Below are 21,682 nucleotides of genomic sequence, written 5' to 3'. Positions count from 1 at the left end.
TGTTAATCAAATACAGATTTCTGTCATTCCTTTTAGATCTTAGCAGCACAAAAGATGGAGACACCTACAGAGATCCTCTTGGGCTGTTTGAAGGATTTGGGATCTGAGGAATTTGAAGAATTCAGGTGGTACCTTCGTCAGCAGGGGATCCTTGAAGGCTTCAAACCAATCCCAAAGTGTGATTTGGAGAAAGCAAACAGAATTAAAACACTGGATCTGATGGTTGAAAGATACGGTATAAACACTATTAAAGTGACCAGATTGATTTTAGGGAAGATCAGTCAGAATGATCTAGTGGAGCGTTTGTCCCACCTCCCAGAACCTAAAGGTAAGTCATGGAAAGATTCAAATGTTACAGAGATATTTAGAAATGCTCAGTCGATGGTCGGTGGACTTGTTTTAGATTCTTCAAGGTGTTTCTCCTCTCATCCAAAAGTCTTCTTTAGTTCTGACTGACTGGTGGGAAGTTACAGGTGTTGAACCTCTGCAGGGCTGTTTACACCTTAAAGCTGTGTTCACACAGAATGCAAAGCCAATATTCACCTTGTGTTACTCACACAAGTTTTACTGCTGGATCATGTGTGTTTATTTGTCCCAACAGCCTGAATACTAAGTGTACATTAAGTGTAAGCCAGCTAGCAACAGACACACCACTGTATCTTTGGGAGTGTTACTCTGTGTGTTTGTGTTTAGTTCAACCGCTGACTGAACTCAGGACTCAGCAGGAAGTGATTCTTTCTATTATTTCCCTCCAGTTTCTCTCCTTTTTCTCTCTCCTCTCTGTATGTTCATGAAGTACATTCATAAAGCACACTGATGATTGAGGTGTGAAAAAATGGACTTTTCATTCAGTCTGAACACCATTATTAATCCCACATGTGGGTCATCATTCCATCAACTGTTGTAGTCCCATGAGTCCAGGTGTGAATGCTTCTTAAGGCTTCAGTGTGCTCCAACTATGTGTACTGAAACTAACTTCTCTGCAGGGGATTTTTTCCAATGTGGGGATGAATTCTTAAAAAAACAATTTCTTGCTGTAATGAGTCTGTTCATAAAGACTGAGAGAGACTCTGTGGATCAGAGAGAGGAGCCCCCACTCTCCAAAATGTTCAGTTAGACTCTGCAGCCATCTCAGCCTTTTTCCGTGGTGTGGATGAATTCTTAAAAAAACAAACATAATTTCTTGCTGTAATGTGGTTGGTAACACAGGTTACTGGACATAGTCACTGTAATAATATTACTGAAGTCCTATATATAACAGGTTATGATAAGGATGATAAGGAGCTCAGTCTTAGAGAGGTTAAGCTGAAGGTGGCGTTCCTTCACTATGCCGAGCTATCAGCAATGCATGATGAGATCTGTGCTGATACTGTGAGGTCTTCCAGCAGGAATGATATGGAGATCTGGATGAGTAAGTGGGAGTGAATGTTGGATCATCAGGTTCAGAACAAAGCAAATTTCCCATGTTGGAAAGGTGTGCAGTTTCAGAGCCTCTGCTTGTTGAATATGATTTAATGATACTTCCGTAATGCTGTGAAACTCCACTGAACTAAATAGATATTACACTTTTATGTTTATGATTGATATTTTCTCCCACAGCTTCTCATTTCTGTCAAATGTTTATTAATTCAGAGGTTCTTGCTGAGGCAGAGGAGAGTGATAGACCGGGTGAGATGGAGAAAGAACAGACAGACTCAGAGAAGAAGAGAGAGGATCCCCCTCTGACCTCTGACTCAAGACCTCCAGGTATATCAACTCTTTCACACATACACAGTGTTACCTTCTCCTTACATATAGTGTGTTCAATCTATATGTTAAACAGATCATGTAGAAAACACATTATAAAACCTTTTGTAAAGTTTCAGCACCTTGAAGTTTGACTCTGATTTTTAGGTGATTCCCAAAAACCTGAACAAACCCAACAGACAGACTCAGAGAAGAAGAGAGAGGATCCCCCACTGACCTCTGGACCAAGTGGACCTCCAGGTATATCAACTCTCACATATATATATGTATATATATATATATATATATATATATATATATATATATATATATATATATATATATTAAAACATATTTTTATTTGAAGAAATGAACATTGATCACAGATATTCAACATACAACATTTTTCTTTTTTTCTTTCCCCCCACCCATTCCCACTGTGCTGCCAATAAGAAAAAAAAAGAAATAAAAGAAAATAAATTAAATTTAAATAATGAAAATACACTTGTGAGTGAGAAGCACACCTCAAATGCTATACAAACAAAGTTACAGATATGAAAATATTTACAAGATTAAAATAATACTGTAATACAAAAATAAAGAAGGAAAGAAAGAAAAATCGATAAAAGAAAAAGTGGACATCAAAACAGTACGAATAGGCTATTTGCCCTTTATAATTTTTAATCTTGTGGGAGGACAGCAAGTTTTTCAAAATAAGATAATAGAGGGGCCCATGTTTCATAAAATTTTTGGGTCGACCCTCTAACACAATACTTTATCTTTTCCAACTTAAGGAATAGAATCAGGTTCTTCATCCAGGAGGATGCTTTGGGTGGATGTGCTGATTTCCACTCTAACAGGATTTTTCTCCGGGCAAGGAGAGTTGAAAAAGCAATCACATTTTTAAATTTGTTTGTCATTGATGAACCCTCCCCTGGAACTCCAAATATAGCCATTTCAGCATTAGGCTGGATATCTTTGCTGAAAGCTTCAGAAAGAGTTTGAAATATCGTAGTCCAAAAATTATGCAATTTATTACAGGACCAGAACATATGGGTCAGATCTGCCTTAGCTATATGACAACGTTCACATGTATCGCTGACGTTAGGATAGATCCTAGAGAGTCTGGCTCTGCTATAATGGATTCGATGAAGAACCTTGAACTGAATTAAGCCAAGGTGAGCACATGAGGTTGACCCGTTAACTCTACATAGTGCATCATCCCAGGTTGCATCAGAAATATTTATTCCAAGTTCTTCTACCCAGTCTGTTCTGATCTTATCGAGCGTCACATTATTGAATGACGTGATACTATTATAGATTTTTGAAATGAGACCTCTACCATGCGTGGGAATTTGAAGAATGATATCTATTCCTTTTTTTGGAGGTAAATTAGGAAAACATGGGCTGATGGTGCGAATAAAATGGTGAATCTGAAGATAGCGGAAAAGGTTAGAATGTTGTAAATTAAACTTGGTGGAAAGAGCATCAAATGTGGCAAAAATTCCGTCTATGTAGAGATCACTGAATTTACTTAAGCCTGCCCTCTGCCACTGGACAAAGACAGGGTCTAATTTGGCTGGGAGAAAAACATGATTATTGCAGATGGGACTATAAAGAGAGAAGTCTGTCAATTTGAAATTTTGTCGAAATTGCGACCAAATTTTTAAGGTGGAGATTACAATAGGACATGAGGAGTATTGTTTAGGAGAGAGGGGAAGCTTTGAGGTAACCAAGGCAGGAAGTGAAGTCGATATACAGGCATTAATTTCCGGTTGGCACCAGTCAGCATCCGGCCTTTGAACCCAATAAACTATTTTTTGTAGGTTCGCTGCCCAATAATAATACAACAGGTTGGGTAAAGCCATACCCCCCTCTGTCTTATGCCTCTGAAGGAATACTTTACGAATTCTGGGGTGTTTATTAACCCACAAAAATGAGGATAACAATTTATCAACAAGTCTGAAAAATGACTTCGGAAGGAAGATTGGAATACTTTGAAAGAGATATAAAAACCTTGGCAATATGTTCATTTTAATACATGCTATTTTCCCTTCTGAAGGTCACATTTAAGTTTATTAATGAGGGGAGTGAAATTTTTATCATACAAACCAGAGAACGAACGGGTAACATTGATTCCCAGATATTTAAATCCTGATCTAGAGAGAGCGAAGGGCAAATCTGATTCTGCAATTTGGAGGGCTAAGTTATTGATTGGAAAACACTCACTCTTTAGAAAGTTCAATTTGTATCCTGAAAACCTGCCAAATTGGTGTAACATATTCACAATATCAGAGGCGGATGACACGGGGTCTGAGATGTAAAGTAATAAATCATCCGCATATAGGGACACTCTATGTTCTAACTATTTTCTATAGATTCCCTTAAAGCGTTGTGAGGTTTTCAGCATGATGGAGAGAGGTTCGATAGCTAAAGCGAAGCGGGGCTAATTTGGATGAAAATCTTTTGTAAAATTCGACTGGGTAGCCGTCTGGTCCAGGGGTCTTGCCACTCTGCATAGCTGAAATAGAGCTGGTGACTTCACTGAGTGTGATGGGCCTATCCAGATCTGTTCTCTTGTCAGGGCCTATAGATGGTGCATTTAATTTATCCAAAAAATTTAGCATGTCTAAATCATCATCTGGGAACTCAGATGTGTATAAGTTTGAATAAAATGTTTTAAAAATATTATTTATTTCAACAGGGTCAACTGTAAGCTCATCAGAAGGCTTCTGAATCTGTGGTACGAGCTGAGCTGCCGCTCTACATTTAAGTTGGTGGGCCAGGAGACGGCCTGCCTTTTCACCATGCTCATATATAAAACCTCGAGATCTGAGCAAATGTTGTTCTGTTTCCTGTGTTGATATTAGGTTATATTGCATTTGTAGGCCCAGTCTTTCTTTATATAGTTCAGGAGAAGGTGATATGGAATGTCTACGGTCCAAATCAAGTATTGAATCTATGAGTTGTTCCTGTTTTGATTTCCTGGCTTTATTGCGTGCTGCTGTGTAAGATATTATTTCGCCTCTGATTACCACTTTCAATGTTTCCCACAAGAGGGACGGTGATACTGAGTCAGATTTATTTGCCAATAAAAAATTATCTATAGCGGAGGATATTGTTTGATAAAAGTTTTCGTCTACTAGTAAAGTTGAGTCTCCAATGAGGGCGCTGAGCCTGATTAAGAGGAAAGCCTAAATCCAGCAATACTGGTGAGTGGTCTGACTCCACAATGGCTGAATATTCACTCTTCTTAACAAAGGGTAGCAGTGTTTTATCTATGAAAAAATAATCAATTCTTGAATATGATTGGTGTACATGTGAAAAAAATGAGAACCGCCAAAAATCAAACGGTGAGAGTTCATGTTGGGTAAGACAGAGATGAGTCTGGATACAAAGCTAGCATCGTCCCAATTAGGAGCATATATACAAGCAAGTGTAACTTGAGTATTAAAGAGGGAGCCAGTTACTATGACAAATCGGCCCTGTGGGTCTGATATGGACTCATTAAGAGTAAACTGTACATTTTTGTGTATTAATATCGCTGTTCCTCTTGCTTTCGTGTTGAATTGTGAGTGGTAAAGTTGTCCCACCCATGGTTTTTTAAGTTTCATATGGTCTGCTGTCACCAAATGTGTCTCTTGTAAAAATGCAATTTCTGTTTTTAATTTTTTAAGGTGGGCAAAATTTTTTGCACGTTTCACCGGCCCTCTCATGCCTTTTACATTCCAACTAGTAAAGCGTACTGTTGAACCTCTCATTCTTGCATTGCTGCTTGATAAGTCAGCCATAGTTATTTAGTTTTATGCCTGTCATGACCCAGTGACCTCACCTGAAAGCCCATCATATAAAAGTATGTTGTCTTGTCCACAAAAAAAAACAAAAAAACAAAACAAAACAAAAACAAACACAAATGAACTATATAACCCAATATGAGAGCGCTGAACTTGAACCCCGTAAGAACCCATCCAAACTGTGCCTTCGCTTCCCCAACTGAAGCAAACTGCAGTTCCCTACCTAACTTGTAGATCTTCCGATAGACAATCCTCTCGATAACTAACTTGGGAGGGCTCCCAATCAACTTGATGTACAGGAATCACACTATTAATCTATAAACCTAATCAGTAACTGTGATTATAAACTGTGGCATATGTAGGCAAATACACTGTTTTTCAGGGTAATATCTTAACCATACAAACATCATATTCAAGCTTTCATGTGATCAGTAGCCAGGATTTAGTTAAAATTAACTTAACATTGCAGTTGTCTGGCTGCATCACTCAGCATAGCAACTAAACATATAGTCCTTTAACCTAAAAATTATTAATATCTTAAAAAATAAAAGAAAAAGAAAGAATAATATGGTAGTGATCTAAATAAGACCATATACAATCCGACATTACTCGTGGAAGTGTGGGTAGATATTGAAAATTAAAGTAAACAGTTCACATGTGGATTCTTCCTTATATCTTACCCACTGAGTCCCAGCCTGGAGAAACCAAAACCAAAAGTAGTCCACGTTGACATCCAGGCAGAGTTATGATGATGTCTTTTTCTTTTTTCCCCTTTATTAACGTCAGCAGTCGATCCCTGAACGCAGAATGCACAGTTGCCACAATAAAAAAATCACAGTCATTACTTCTCCACTCGCAGCGAACTTGCCTGCAAATGTTTATTTTGCAATACGGCAATCGTAGAATGCTTGGGCCTCTTCTGGTGTCTCAAAAAGGTGACTTCCTCCATCAAAAGTGACTCTGAGTCGGGCTGGAAAAAGCAGGCGGAACGGCACTCCTCTCTGGTAAAGATCTCGTTTGACGCCGTTGAATGACGCTCTTTTCTTGGCGAGAGCGGTGCTGAGGTCCGGGTATATTCTCAAAGTGACGCCCTTTTACTTTACTTCGTGCTGCCTGGACCATCTCAGAGCGGCTTCTTTCTCCTGGTACCGGTGGAAACATAGGATGAAGGGCCGTGGGGGTCGTCCTGCTGCAGGTTTAGGTCCAGCTGCGCGGTGTGCACGGTCCAGCTCTGGGGGGGACAGGAACACGTTATCCCCCATGACGTCTTTCAGCAACTTTGAGATGAAAATAGTAGCGTCATGGCCATCTTCACTTCCTTCTGGCACATTCAGGATGCGAAGGTTAGCTCTGCGAGATCTATTTTCCAGGTTTTCAAGGCGATCCAGCAGGGTTGCATTCGTGGCCTGGAGGGATTTGACCGTAGCCTCAGCTTCACAGATGCGTTGAAAGTTTTCACCTGTCAGGGTTTCTGCTGTTACGAGTCAGCCCTGAAAAGAGCTAACTTCGTTACGTAGCCCATCCACTGAAGCTTGCAGAGGCTGAATTGACTCTTGGATTAATGTGGCCACATCTTCCTTGAAGTTGGCCTGTTGCTTAGTTAGTTCTGTGATCAGTTCAGACAGGGAGATAGGATCTCCGTGCTTGCTTTTTCCGCTTCGGTGAGCGCAGCCGTCATTGATGCTAGCTTGTTAGCTAAGGTGTGTCTGGTCTCCATTTCGCCTTTGTGTGGGTTCAGCATCAATACAGGTTTATTTCTTTGCGTATCGATAGTTTATGCGTGTGTTTACGCCGATGCTACGCTTAATATGTGTGTAAGACTTCGATTATTTAAATTAATGAGATAGTTGATCGGGAGCCCCTCCGCCCCGCGTCCTTCTCCTATATCACCAAACCGGAAGTCCCCTGTATATATATATATGTGTGTGTGTGTGTGTGTATATATATATATATAAACAATAAATATAATCAAAATATACATTAAACCAAGAATTCTTGGTTTAGTGCTGCTGAGCACCATAAACTGAGCTGTAAAGTAATACTCTTTAGCTTGGGACACTTGTGCTTTGTACCTATCATGGAAGCTTCTTTATTATTTTACCTGCAGGAATAAGATAAAAATGTTGGATACACTAAATATTAATGTATCTGTTCCACCGCTGGCTGAACTCCAAATCATTGTGTGTTATTTTGTAGTTAGACACATTTTTATCTTCATATAATAGACATATCTGTGCCACCCCAAAATGACCACTGGTCCCCTCCTGCGTCTCCCTCCACCACTGTAGGGTTCAAGTTATTTAAATTAATCTTTTATTGTTGTTTCTTCTTTCAGAAACTCATCTCAAATGCAAACGCACATTAAAAACCAATCTGAAGAAAAGGTTTCAGAGAGTGTTAGAAGGACTTTCAAAAGCAGGAAAAATCCCTCTGAACCAGATCTACACACCGCTCTACATCACAGTGGGAGGGACTGCAGAGGTCAATGATGAACATGAGGTCAGACAGATTGAAACAGCATCCTGGAAATCAGACAGACCAGAAACAACAATCAGACAAGAAGACATCTTTAAAGACTCATCTGGACTAGATGAACCAATCAGAACAGTGATGACAAAGGGAGTGGCTGGCATTGGGAAAACAGTCTTAACACAGAAGTTCACTCTGGACTGGGCTGAAGACAAAGCCAACCAGGACATAGACTTCACATTTCCATTCACTTTCAGAGAGCTGAATGTGCTGAAAGAGAAAAAGTACAGCTTGGTGGAACTTGTTCATCACTTCTTTACTGAAACCAAAGCAGCAGGAATCTGCAGGTTTGAAGAGTTCCAGGTTGTGTTCATCTTTGACGGTCTGGATGAGTGTCGACTTCCTCTGGACTTCCACAACACTGAGATCCTGACTGATGTTGCAGAGTCCACCTCAGTGGATGTGCTGCTGACAAACCTCATCAGGGGGAAACTGCTTCCTTCTGCTCGCCTCTGGATAACCACACGACCTGCAGCAGCCAATCAGATCCCTCCTGAGTGTGTCGACATCGTGACAGAGGTCAGAGGGTTCACTGACCCACAGAAGGAGGAGTACTTCAGGAAGAGATTCAAAGATGAGGAGCAGGCCAGCACCATCATCTCCCACATCAAGACATCACGAAGCCTCCACATCATGTGCCACATCCCAGTCTTCTGCTGGATCATTGCTACAGTTCTGCAGACCATGAAGAGCAGTAAAATTGGAGAGCTGCCCAAGACCCTGACCGAGATGTATCTCAGCTTTGTGGTGCTTCAGTCCAAAGTCAAGAACATCAAGTATGATGGAGGAGCTGAGACAGATTCACACTGGAGTCCTGAGAACAGGAAGATGATTGAGTGTCTGGGAAAACTGGCTTTTGAGCAGCTGCAGAAAGGCAACCTGATCTTCTATGAATCAGACCTGAAAGAGTGTGGCTTCGATATCACAGCAGCCTCAGTGTGCTCAGGAGTGTTCACAGAGATCTTTAAAGAGGAGGACTGTGGGCTATTGCAGGTGTTCTGCTTCGTCCATCTGAGCCTTCAGGAGTTTCTGGCTGCTCTTCATGTCCATCTGACATTCATCAAGTCTGGAGTCAATCTGCTGGAAGAACAACAATCCTGGTGGTCTAAAATAATAAAAGTCAAACCAACACGTTTCTACCAGAGTGCTGTGGACGAGGCCTTAAAGAGTCCAAATGGACACCTGGACTTGTTCCTCCGCTTCCTCCTGGGTCTTTCACTGCAGACCAATCAGCCTCTCCTACAAGATCTGATGAAAAAGACAGGAAGTAGCTCACAGACCAACCAGAAAACCGTTGAGTACATCAAGAAGAAGCTCAGTGAGAATGTGTCTGCAGAGAGAAGCATCAATCTGTTCCACTGTCTGAATGAACTGAATGATCGTTCTCTAGTGGAGGAGATCCAACAGTCCCTGAGATCAGGAAGTCTCTCCACAGATAAACTGTCTCCTGCTCAGTGGTCAGCTCTGGTCTTCATCTTACTGTCATCAGAAAAAGATCTGGACGTGTTTGACCTGAAGAAATACTCTGCTTCAGAGGAGGCTCCTCTGAGGCTGCTGCCAGTGGTCAAAGCCTCCAACAAAGCTATGTAGGTGCACACAGAACTATCCAGATTAATGTAGTTTCATCTTTGCTCAATGAAGAAAAGTAATGTTTGCAATTCTTTTGTTCTGTTGATTCTTCTCCAGGTTGAGTGGCTGTAACCTCTCAGAGAGAAGCTGTGCAGCTCTGTCCTCAGTTCTCAGCTCCCAGTCCTCTAGTCTGAAAGATCTGGACCTGAGTAACAACAACCTGCAGGATTCAGGAGTGAAGCAGCTTTCTGCTGGACTGGAGAGTCCACACTGTGAACTGGAAACTCTCAGGTCAGATCAAATCACAATTTGTCTTTCTGATTTGCAGAATAAAGAATTTTATTATTAGGAATGAAAAATGTTTTGAATTTTCCAGCTCATTTTTGATTAAGCTTTGAAACCAGTATTTACTTTGATTTAAATTATATATGTGTGTTCATTATTGATTATTTCATAATAACTGTAACATCTACAGTATTTTTTTCGAATAGAACAACAAAGGTTTAAATGAGTGTTGAGAAGAGATATTTTATCCAGCTGTTGGGCTTCGACTACTTTAGGGGCTGAATTCAGTCAGGAACACTCTCGTCATTGATCAAAACATTTATTGCGTCGTCGTCGTTGTCGTCGTCCTCTTCCGCTTATCCTGGTCCGGTTGCGGGGGCAGCAGCCTAAGCAGGGAAGCCCAGACTTCCCTTCGTCCAGTGTCCTGGGTCTCCTACCGGTGGGGCGTGCCCTAAACACCTCACCAGGGAGGCATCCTAACTAGATACCCGAGCCACCTCATCTGGCTCCTCTCAACGCGGAGGAGCGGCGGGTCTACTCCGAGCTCCTCCCGGATGACTGAGCTTCTCACCCTATCTCTAAGGGAGAAGCCCAGCCAGCCTACGGAGGAAGCTCATTTCAGCCGCTTGTACCCACAAACTTTGCGGTCACTACCCAAAGCTCATGACCATAGGTGAGGGTAGGAACCAAGATTGACTGGTAAATCGAGAGCTTTGCCTTTCGGCTCAGCTCTTTCTTCACCACGACGAGTCTGTGCTGAGTCCACATTACTGGAGACGCCGCACCGAGCCTGTCGATCTCCCGCTCCATCCTTCCCTCACTCAAGAATAAGACCCCAAGGTACTTGAACTCCTCCACTTGGGGCAGGATCTCATCCCCGACCCGGAGAGTGCACTCCACCCTTTGCCGGTTGTGGACCATCGACTTGGATTTGGAGGTGCTGATTCTCATCCCGGCCGCTTCACACTTGGTGGTGAACCGATCCAGTGAGAGTTGGGGGTCACGGTCCAATGAAGCCAACAGGACCTAATCATCCGCAAAAAGCAGTGACCAAATCCTGAGGTCACCAAACCGGAACCCCTCAACGCCCTGGCTGCACCTAGAAATCCTGTCCATAAAGATTATGAACAGGATCAGTGACAAAGGGGAGCCCTAGCGGACTCCAACCCTCACTGGAAACAAGCCCGACTTAGTACCGGCAATGTGGACCAAGCTCTGCCACCGGTCATATAAGGAATGGACGGCCCATATCAAGGGGTCTGGAACCCCCCACAGGACTCTCTGAGGGACACAGTCGAATGCCTTTCTCCAAGTCCACAAAACACATGTGGACTGGTTGGGAAAACTCCCATGCACCCTCAAGGATCCTGCAGAGAGTGTAGAGCTGGTCCACAGTTCCACGGCCTGGACGAAAACCACACTGCTCCTCCTGAATTCGAAGTTCGACTATCCAACGGACCCTCCTCTCCAGCACCCCCAAATTGACCTTACCAGGGAGGCTGAGGAATGATCCCCCTATAGTTGGAACACACCCTCCAGTCCCCCTTCTTAAAAAGAGGGACCACCACCCCAGTCTACCAATCCAGAGGCACTGCCCCCGATGTCCACGCGATGGTGGTCCAGAACCTCTTCGAAGCCTCTCCGGAAGTCGTTTTCCATGGCCTCACCGAACTCCTCCCATGTCCGGGTTTTTGCCTAAGCAACCACCGCAGCTTCTCTATGCTTGGCCTGCCGGTACCTGCCTGCTGCCTCTGGAGTCCCACAGGCCAAAAAGGCCCTATAGAACTCCTTCTTCAGCTTCACGGCATCCCTCACCCTCACGGTTTCGGGGATTGCCGCCACAGCAGGCACCAACCACCTTATGGCCACACCTCCGGTAGGCCGCCTTAATGATGGAGGCATGGAACATGGCCCACTCAGACTGAATGTTCCCTGCCTTCCCTGGTACATGGTCAAAGCTCACCCGGAGGTGGGAGTTGAAGCTCTCTCTGACAGGAGACTCTGCCAGACGTTCCCAGCAGACCCTCACAATACGTTTGGGTCTGCCAGGTCTGACCGGCATCCTCCCCCACCATTGGAGCCAACTCACCACCAGGTGGTGATCTGTTGACAGCTCCGCCCCTCTCTTCACCCGAGTGTCCAAGACATGCGGCCGCAAGTCCGACGACACGACTACAAAGTCAATCATCAAACTGCGGCCTAGGGTGTCCTGGTGCCAAGTGCACATACAGTAGTAGCCACTTCAAAGTTCCCCTCCAAGCTGAATGCCAGCTGAATGGCAGCTGACTCCCAGCCAAGTTCCAGCCAAGTTCCAGCTGAGTTCCAGCAGCTGGAGAGACCCCCTCCCTCTCCTGGGCGTGTCTATCTTTTCCTGTAAACCCACCTATTCGTTGTAATACAGGGTTTGACCAGGAGATGGCGCTTCTGTCACAAACTAGCCCACATTCTGATGTTTTATGATTTTTTGTGGTCATCCGAAATTCATCGAATCAAATCAAAAAATTAAATAGCCTACTGACTACTGATTATTTTGTTATTTGTTTTGAATCTAACACAAAAAACGAAAAAAAAGCCTTTTTGTATTTTACTTTTAGGCTCAGATAAATAATACAAAATGACAAAAACGGACCACAGGACTGTATTTGATTATGTGCAATTATACAGCGCATTTGTACCAGCCAACCCCGGTCTATTCAGTGCATGCTTTAAGACAGGTAAGCCCAGCCACCTTATTAGCATTATCATTGCTCAACCTTTTGTTTGGGCTTAATGGGCCATTTGGTTCCATTGTCACACAAATCACACACAGAGATTCAGAATCAGAATAGTGTTCATGGACGTCAGAACTATTTTCTGAGAGGGGTCACTGTTAGCTTTCATAATAGTCAAATCTCTCCTGCGTCATGGTGCTGCGCAGCCAGGTTTCCAGCCTGCGCAAGGCTGAGAAAGAGCGCTCAGATGCCGCGACAGATATGGGCCAGACAGAGTTTAATGAGCATTAATTATATGAAAAAGATAAATATAAGTCAGACAAATTGAGTTTAAATTCAGATTCGTTTTTATTATTACAGTAACTCAGTTAATTAACTATTGGTGTAAAACTGAAAACTCAACCACACATATGTGCTGGACAGAGTGGGGGCACCACACACATCTACAACTACACCCCTCACTCACTTAGAAAAGATGTAAAACTGAAAACTCAACCACACATACAGGAGCATATGTGCTGGATATAGTGGGGGCACAAGCAGTGTCTTGATCTTGATTTTCGGTGGGGGAGGTGTCCAGCTCGAAGGTGATGGGTTGAGGGGGATGGTTACAGTGCTGTCCCATTGTCTTTCAAAGCGAATGCCCCCCGTCCCCGCTGGCCCGCACTCACATTACCTCAAAACCCAAGTATACTAAAGCACGGTTGCCTCCAACACATACGTTGCGCGAAAACATAACGCGTGCTGCGCCGGTAACACACAACACAGCCGATCAATTAACAAAACGCACTATGATTAAAAAGTACAGACATATTCTTCTGAGTCATGCCTGAGTCATGCAGTAGCCTACTACAGATACTTGTGTAAAAAAGACGCACTGATTTCATTCACGCTCGCAGCCTCTCCAGCGGAGCAGCTATAGAACAGACTTAATTTAACTGAATGACTTGGAAGTTGCCAAATGACTTGCTTTAACGAATTTCGTTAGTTTATATAATGCAGATTTGTAAAATATTATTTTTATGAGGGTCACAGTCACAGACTGTAGAAACTTAGCATTTCATAATTGCAGCAGATGTAATGAAGTCCACGCAGCACGCTGGATGTAAACTAATATTAAGCCTATATCCTATTCATTATAATGTCCATGGACATAAATTGAGTTATTTTGCCTTAATAATGATAGAATAATACACAAAAAATGGTCGGATTGGGAACCCATATAATATTAACACTACGTATTAAATAGCACGCCCTGTTTTAAATCACTAGACAGGGTTTGTCTCATGGGCTATTTCTTGGTTTGACAGTGACAGTGATCAGTGATCAGTCAGAGGAATTATTAAGTGTCCGCGAGTGTTTCCTGTGACGGACGGTGTCCTGTCAGATGTAAGGCATCCGTACTTTCTAATGGATTAACTATATTGTACCCTTCATTAGGCGACTTTATACAGAAGAATAGAAGTAAATACAAGTAATATAAGTGTATATAATATTTAGCCTCGTATTTTAATCAGGTTTAATCACAGAGTTGTAATGTGATAAATCCAGTTAATTTTTTTAATCGTTGGACAGCCTAGTCTTTTCTATGAGCAGTGGGTCTAAACCGGTCTAAACACATTGCTCCTCCCCGTGGATAAATGAGGCATTGCAGCTGGTTTTCACTCGGGCAGCTTAGGGGCGTTTCCAGTCGCGGCCTCATTGACCACGTCATCGCGGGGGGATCGCATTTCCCCCCTGCTTCCATTATCGGCCAGCCAAGGACCGGTCAAGGAGCAGTCAAGGAGCCATCAAGGAAACACGGGAACTTTGAAATGGCTTCATCTGTATGGACCCCCTTATTCTTGTACATGGTGTTTGTTATAGACAATCTATGACGAGCACAGAAGTCCAATAAGAGAACACCATTCGGGTTTAGATCAGGGGGCCATTCCTCCTAATCACACCCCTCCAGGTCTCACTGTCGCCACCAACGTGGGTGTTGAAGTCTCCCAGCAGAACGAGGGAATCCTCAGAGGGAGCACTCTCCAGCACCCCCTCCAAGGAGTCCAAAAAGGGTGGATACTCTGAGCTGCTGTTTGGACCACAGGCACAAACAACAGTCAGGATCCGTCCCCCCACTCGAAGGCAGAGGGAGGCTACCCTCTCGTCTACCGGGATAAACATCGAGCACCAAGCCGGGGGGCAATAAGTATTGCCACCCCTGCCCGGCGCCTCTCACCAGTGGCAACTCCAGAGTGGAAGAGAGTCCAACCCTTCTTGAGAAGACTGGTTCCAGAGCCCTTGCTGTGCGTCAAGGTGAGGCCGACTATATCTAGCCGGAACTTCTCAACCTTGTGCACTAGCTCAGACTCCTTCCCCACCAGAGAAGTTACGTTCCACGTCCCTAGAGCTAGCTTCTGCAGCCAAGGGTCGGACCGCCAAGGTGCCCACTTTTGGCTGCCGCCCAGCTCACAGCGCACTCGACCCTTTTGGCCCCTCCCACTGGTGGTGAGTCTGTGGGAGCGGGGTCCCATGTCCCCTCTTTGGGCTGTGCCTGGCCAGGGCCCCATGGGTGAAGGCCCGGCCACCAGGCGCTCGCCACCGAGCCCCACCCCCAGGCCTGGCTCCAGGGGGGGCCCCGGTGACCCACGTCCGGGCAAGGGACACAGAAAACCATTTATTTTATTCATCATAAGGGTCTTATGAGCCACCCTTTGTCTGGCCCCTCCCCCCGGACCTGTTTGCCATGGGAGACCCTACCAGGGGCATTAAAGCCCACGACAACTGAGCTCCTGGGGTCATTGGGACACACAAACCCCACCACGATAAGGTAGTAGCTCAGGGAGGGGAAAAATAGAAATACAGTTTTACTTGGTGTTGAAGGCTCCACTTCCAGATGCTCCCTGGATCAACCAGCAGCATGCTGAGCTAAAATATGGAATGCAATGCAAAACCCCCATGCAGAATGGGCCGGAAGCAAGATGTGGGTTTCAGATTTACCCTTGAGCCATCATGGGAGCCTGAACCAGAAAGGTGAAGGCTTTGCCAGCAGCAGTGTGAGCAATGGTGAAGCAAGATCAGTGTCATATTTAAAGGGACGGCTGTTGATGTTCCGGACCTTCACTTGAGGACATTTTCACAGATTGGACCTCAGTGAATTTTAATTGAATACTAAAGCAATATGATCATGAAGTGTATCCACAGTCCAGCAATCTAGATATGATTGATCTGCTCTGGGGAATCATTCTCATGGTGAAGTTACAAAGGCCTAATAAAGACAGCAAGTGGCATTTAGTAATAGACACTATGTCTAACACGTCTGTATAGTTTCCCAAATGCGGACCAGTTTTTTGAAGGCAAAGATGCTAGCATGAAGTTTCAGTCAAATGTGATGCCTAAAAATTCAAGCTTTGTCAGAAGGCCAGGGCAATTTCTCTGCAGAGAGAAGGCCACCCAGTTGCTCAATAGTGCACTTTAGCACTATCGCAAGGACCTGGTTTGAACTGAGGATAATCTACCAATAGGAACACTAAGAGGGCAAAACAAATGGCAACTTGCATTTATTCAGCAGAATCCAACAAAACGCTTCAGAAAAGGTATTGAAAGACAGGGGCTATTATGACAGCCGAAGGTGTCATTACAGCTGCTTTACCTAACCATGCACTTTTACCGGCTTGCTTAATGAACTGAATTACATTGTCAACAGCATTGAACAGAGAAAATGTGAGGTATGAAACTGTTAATACTTGGAGAAATATCATAATGAGGCCGACAGGTCTATTATCAGATGCTTTTTCCCATAATATTTGCGAGGTGCAATGCTGAGAGGACTTATGAGAAACATGAAAATTGAGGACTATCGGCACAAATGCAGGAAAGCCTGATGGAGTAGGGTAGGATTGAGATTAGGGCTAGGAAGTAATGACGGGAATAGCAGACTGGTCCTGGTGGTTTGCGACTACAATTTAAAAAGCTCTGTCTCTGCCACCAAGCAGCAAAGACATTACAGTGTAGAGGATCTTAACTACCGCCAGTTTGTAATGGAGGATGCATTTTTATTGCCAGGTGTGAGCTAAGATGGACAGTATTACTTTCTGCTGGCCCTTCTTCTGATCCTTCTCATCTTTGGGTTTCAAAGACTCATCTTCATCCGTAACAGATCCATTATCCAGCTCAATAAGTGACATGAGCACAGAGTGGTAAGCAATGAAATAAAACAGTAGAAATGTTTAACTTTCATACCTTGAACCAAGCTTTGCCAACAGCAGCAGTAAACTGATCACTTTGTTGTCAGAATGACTGTGATTGGTGTGTGACTGATAAGGTATGCTGATTCAATCAACGGCTGTCAGCTTATTACAGCTGGGGCGTATGACTTCTGTGTCCTGCATGAGCTAACACGATGCTTCATTTAGGAGCACATGGGCTTCAGGCCTACATGGAATCAGGGAAGCCTGTTCCTTTGCCTCCTTAAACAAAGGAAAGGGTGCCACTGGGCCTCTTCAGACCCTTCCCCCAGGCCTAAGATCAAATCTACCGAAACTCAACCTCCCGTGGACCCCTTGGATTCTCATCCCTCATTGGCTGAGAGACACCCAACGTCACTTCCAGTTCTGCTGACGTCAACGAAGCTTCAAAAGGGAGCAGCACGAAGACGGTTATGCCTTTATGCGTTTACGAGGGAGGGTTCACGCGCCTTTCTTCAAAGCTTCAACTTGCTGGATGAGACTTCAGCTGTGTTCACCTGAACGCAACTTCACCGGATCCATGAAAGCCTGCTGACCATAAACCAGCCGCTCTGTACCTGCAGAAGGAACAAACATTTCTCTTGTTTGGGACCTGTGGATGACCTATGACCCACAGACCAAGAATTTTCGACACGTCCAAGTTCAGTCCGCCGAAAACAGCCCCAAGCAGATCAGGACCTCGCTCGCGAAAGGAGGACCATGTCGGATCTTACGTTGATAGACTGAGCCACTACAGCTCACTTCAACCCCTTTCCGACCCCCTGGTAGCATCTCACGGGAAGATGTTGTCATCTGGGCAGAGTTATTAGTATGTGTATAAGTTTAGTATTATTGTGTATTGCTGCTGAGGTTAGGGTTAGATTTACTTACTTTTTACAAAATTTAAACAGTAACTGGCAGAGAGGCCGACAGGAAACAGACAGAGAGGGGAATGAACTGCAATATCGGTCCCTGGCCGGATTTAAACCAGGGGCGCTTCAATTATGTGGCATGTGCTCCTCCTGGTCTTGTGTGACAAGACTTCCTTGTGGAGTCTGCCATCTTGAATTCCCACGGTCCTGAACACACCCACTTACATCCATACATAGTAGTAGGACAGTTTATAACTGGTGATTGATTAGCTTGTTGGTTGATGGATGGTAATGAATTCTTGGAACAACTGGAACAAACTACCAGCAGGACTGAAATCAGCCCCAACTGTGAACACTTTTAAATCCAGGTTAAAAACATTTCTCTTCTCCTGAGTTTATGATCGAGCTCTTTTAAAGCACTTTACATTTTAATGATTTTAAAGGTAATTTATAATTTTATGCTGCAATCTTATATTTAACGCTCTAATCTAGTATTTTATGTATTTCTTTCTATTTTTCTGTACTTCGTTTTTATTATGGGGGGTGGGGTGGGGGGTTGATTGTATGTTTTAATGTTTCTGTTTTATATAAAGCACATTGAGTTGCCATTGTGTATGAAATGCGCTATATAAATAAAACTGCCTTGCCTTGCCTTGCCTTGTGTTTGTGATTATTGTGGTAAGCTGCTGATCAAAATAGTCAGAGCTCAGACTCTACTCCTTCTGTGTCCAAAGTGTTGTATTCTTTATTGAGGCTAATTTGACTGTTTGGTTATTGATCCCAGTTTCTGGGTGGTGCCCCAAATAAATAATTAAAATAGCTAATTATTTAATTCCCTTTTAATATCAATAATTATTTATTATAATTATTAATAAAATACACTCTAGTCTACCCTACACAGCATCACAGAGTCCAGAATCTACTTTTTAACAAAGTTTATGTATTTTCTTTCATTATTATATCTCCAGACTGACTGACTGTAACCTCTCAGAGAGAAGCTGTGCAGCTCTGTCCTCAGTTCTCAGCTCCCAGTCCTCTAGTCTGAGAGATCTGGACCTGAGTAACAACAACCTGCAGGATTCAGGAGTGAAGCAGCTTTCTGCTGGACTGGAGAGTCCACACTGTGGACTGAAGACTCTCAGGTCAGATCAAGTCACAATTTGTCTTTGAGATATTTTTCTCTGAGGTTTAGCATTTTCTAATGTCAGATTCCTGATTTGCTTGAGTGTTCTTTTTGTTTGTCTGTTTTTACAAAATTAAATTTTCATAGGAAATAAAATGTTGGCATTTTCCAGTTGATCTTTCCTTGACTTCATAAACTTTACTGAGAAAGATAAACTACTCTTTGCTTTGATATCATATGATTCAGATCATTATGTGTCTGTTCATTAGGACTGTGCTTATCACACCGTCCATGAGAATACCAGCATACATTTTTACGTGATAAAAAGTATCATAACATGATATTAATGATATAGCAGCACAATGACGTATAATCATTTATGTTCCCTAGCACACATGCTGTAACAAGCTGACAAAGATAAACATAAATACATAAAGTCGCCTCCCTTTCATAAAGCTGCTGTCACATGAAAAGAACATATACTGACATGTCAGATGTGACTTGGTTTATACGCTGCCACAAAGCAATGTTACAAGTCCACAAACTGCAGCAGAGTTACTGGGGATTTCCACTGGGTCCGTCAGCGGCGCGGAACGGCTGTGCTACGGTTTAGCTCCGTCCTCTGCCCGGCGTCAACTCACACCGGGAGCGTAACAGCAGCGGACCGGAGCATGCTCTGGTAGAGAAAGCTGCCTTTTAAAATGAAGTTGCTCTGTTAATACAGTAATTACGGCAGCCCAATCAAATCCGAACGAGTGCCTTTAGTCTACAGTAATTACTGTAGTAGCAGCACAACTAAATGGCCCGATTTTGTTAACTTGCTCAATTTTGGTTGATTTGGTAATTTTCTTTGATTTTTGTGCTTATCCCATCTGTCAGTAGGCTACGTAGCTAGATGGAGTCTTTATCTGACTGTTTTATTCATGTTTGTTGCTGAAATACGATCGGGAGGCTGCACGGGTTGTTTTATTTTGAAAAACGGAAGTTTTATTATGCCGATTCAGTGTCGGACTTCCTGTCTGGTGCAATCTGCTCTGTTGAGCTTGTCGCGAGTTGGCAACGGCTCCGTCAAAAATAGAAATGCTACCTATCGATAGCGCTGCGGCGCGGGAGCCGCTGCTGGGACGTTGCTGACACGCTGCTGAAACGTTCCCGGTGGAGATACTCTCATTGATTATAGTGTTACCTATCAGCTCCGGTGACCGCGGCGCAGCTGTAACGCGCCGCTGCCGGACTCAGTGGAAATTGGGCTTTACTGGGGATTTCCACTGGGTCCGTCAGCGGCGCGGAACGGCTGTGCTACGGTTTAGCTCCGTCCTCTGCCCGGCGTCAACTCACACCGGGAGCGTTACAGCAGCGGACCGGAGCATGCTCTGGTAGAGAAAGCTGCCTTTTAAAATGAAGTTGCACTGTTAATACAGTAATTACGGCAGCCCAATCAAATCCTAACGAGTGCCTTTAGTCTACAGTAATTACTGTAGTAGCAGCACAACTAAATGGCCCGATTTTGTTAACTTGCTCAATTTTGGTTGATTTGGTAATTTTCTTTGATTTTTGTGCTTATCCCATCTGTCAGTAGGCTACGTAGCTAGATGGAGTCTTTATCTGACTGTTTTATTCATGTTTGTTGCTGAAATACGATCGGGAGGCTGCACGGGTTGTTTTATTTTGAAAAACGGAAGTTTTATTATGCCGATTCAGTGTCGGACTTCCTGTCTGGTACAATCTGCTCTGTTGAGCTTGTCGCGAGTTGGAAACGGCTCCTTCAAAAATAGAAATGCTACCTATCGATAGCGCTGCGGCGCGGGAGCCGCTGCTGGGACGTTGCTGACACGCTGCTGAAACGTTCCCGGTGGAGATACTCTCATTGATTATAGTGTTACCTATCAGCTCCGGTGACCGCGGCGCAGCTGTAACGCGCCGCTGCCGGACTCAGTGGAAATTGGGCTTTACTGGGGATTTCCACTGGGTCCGTCAGCGGCGCGGAACGGCTGTGCTACGGTTTAGCTCCGTCCTCTGCCCGGCGTCAACTCACACCGGGAGCGTTACAGCAGCGGACCGGAGCATGCTCTGGGAGAGAAAGCTGCCTTTTAAAATGACGTTGCACTGTTAATACAGTAATTACGGCAGCCCAATCAAACCCGAACGAGTGCCTTTAGTCTACAGTAATTACTGTAGTAGCAGCACAACTAAATGACCCGGTTTTGTTAACTTGCTCAATTTTGGTTGATTTGGTAATTTTCTTTGATTTATGTGCTTATCCCATCTGTCAGTAGGCTACGTAGCTAGATGGAGTCTTTATCTGACTGTTTTATTCATGTTTGTTGCTGAAATACGATCGGGAGGCTGCACGGGTTGTTTTATTTTGAAAAACGGAAGTTTTATTATGCCGATTCAGTGTCGGACTTCCTGTCTGGTGCAATCTGCTCTGTTGAGCTTGTCGCGAGTTGGCAACGGCTCCGTCAAAAATAGAAATGCTACCTATCGATAGCGCTGCGGCGCGGGAGCCGCTGCTGAGCCGTTGCTGACACGCTGCTGAAACGTTCCCGGTGGAGATACTCTCATTGATTATAGTGTTACCTATCAGCTCCGGTGACCGCGGCGCAGCTGTAACGCGCCGCTGCCGGACTCAGTGGAAATTGGGCTTTAGTCCCTCGTTCAACTCAAATCTCCACAAGCGATGGACGTTAACCAGAAGGATTAAACTGGACTGAGTGATTACAGATCGCTGGCCTTGACTTACTGGGGATTTCCACTGGGTCCGTCAGCGGCGCGGAACGGCTGTGCTACGGTTTAGCTCCGTCCTCTGCCCGGCGTCAACTCACACCGGGAGCGTTACAGCAGCGGACCGGAGCATGCTCTGGGA

At 44.1% G+C, this 21,682-nt stretch overlaps 1 protein-coding gene across 1 annotated transcript in view; it reads left to right on the top strand.

Moving 5' to 3' along the window:
* Positions 1-253: 253 nt before the first annotated feature.
* The window catches only part of LOC128367042 (NLR family CARD domain-containing protein 3-like), a 73,406-nt gene continuing 51,977 nt past the window's right edge, over positions 254-21,682 (top strand). Inside the window, exons 1-3 of the mRNA XM_053327836.1 lie at positions 254-328; positions 1,633-1,746; positions 1,894-1,986. Of these exons, the coding sequence (XP_053183811.1) occupies positions 1,674-1,746; positions 1,894-1,986 (166 nt within the window). The 5' untranslated portion in view covers positions 254-328; positions 1,633-1,673. The remainder of the gene's footprint in view (positions 329-1,632; positions 1,747-1,893; positions 1,987-21,682) is intronic.

Source organism: Scomber japonicus, chromosome 10, assembly GCF_027409825.1.
Source record: "Scomber japonicus isolate fScoJap1 chromosome 10, fScoJap1.pri, whole genome shotgun sequence".
Classification (NCBI taxonomy): domain Eukaryota; kingdom Metazoa; phylum Chordata; class Actinopteri; order Scombriformes; family Scombridae; genus Scomber; species Scomber japonicus.
The sequence above is the reverse complement of the archived record's forward strand: the minus strand, read 5'-3'. Positions and strand labels throughout refer to the sequence as shown.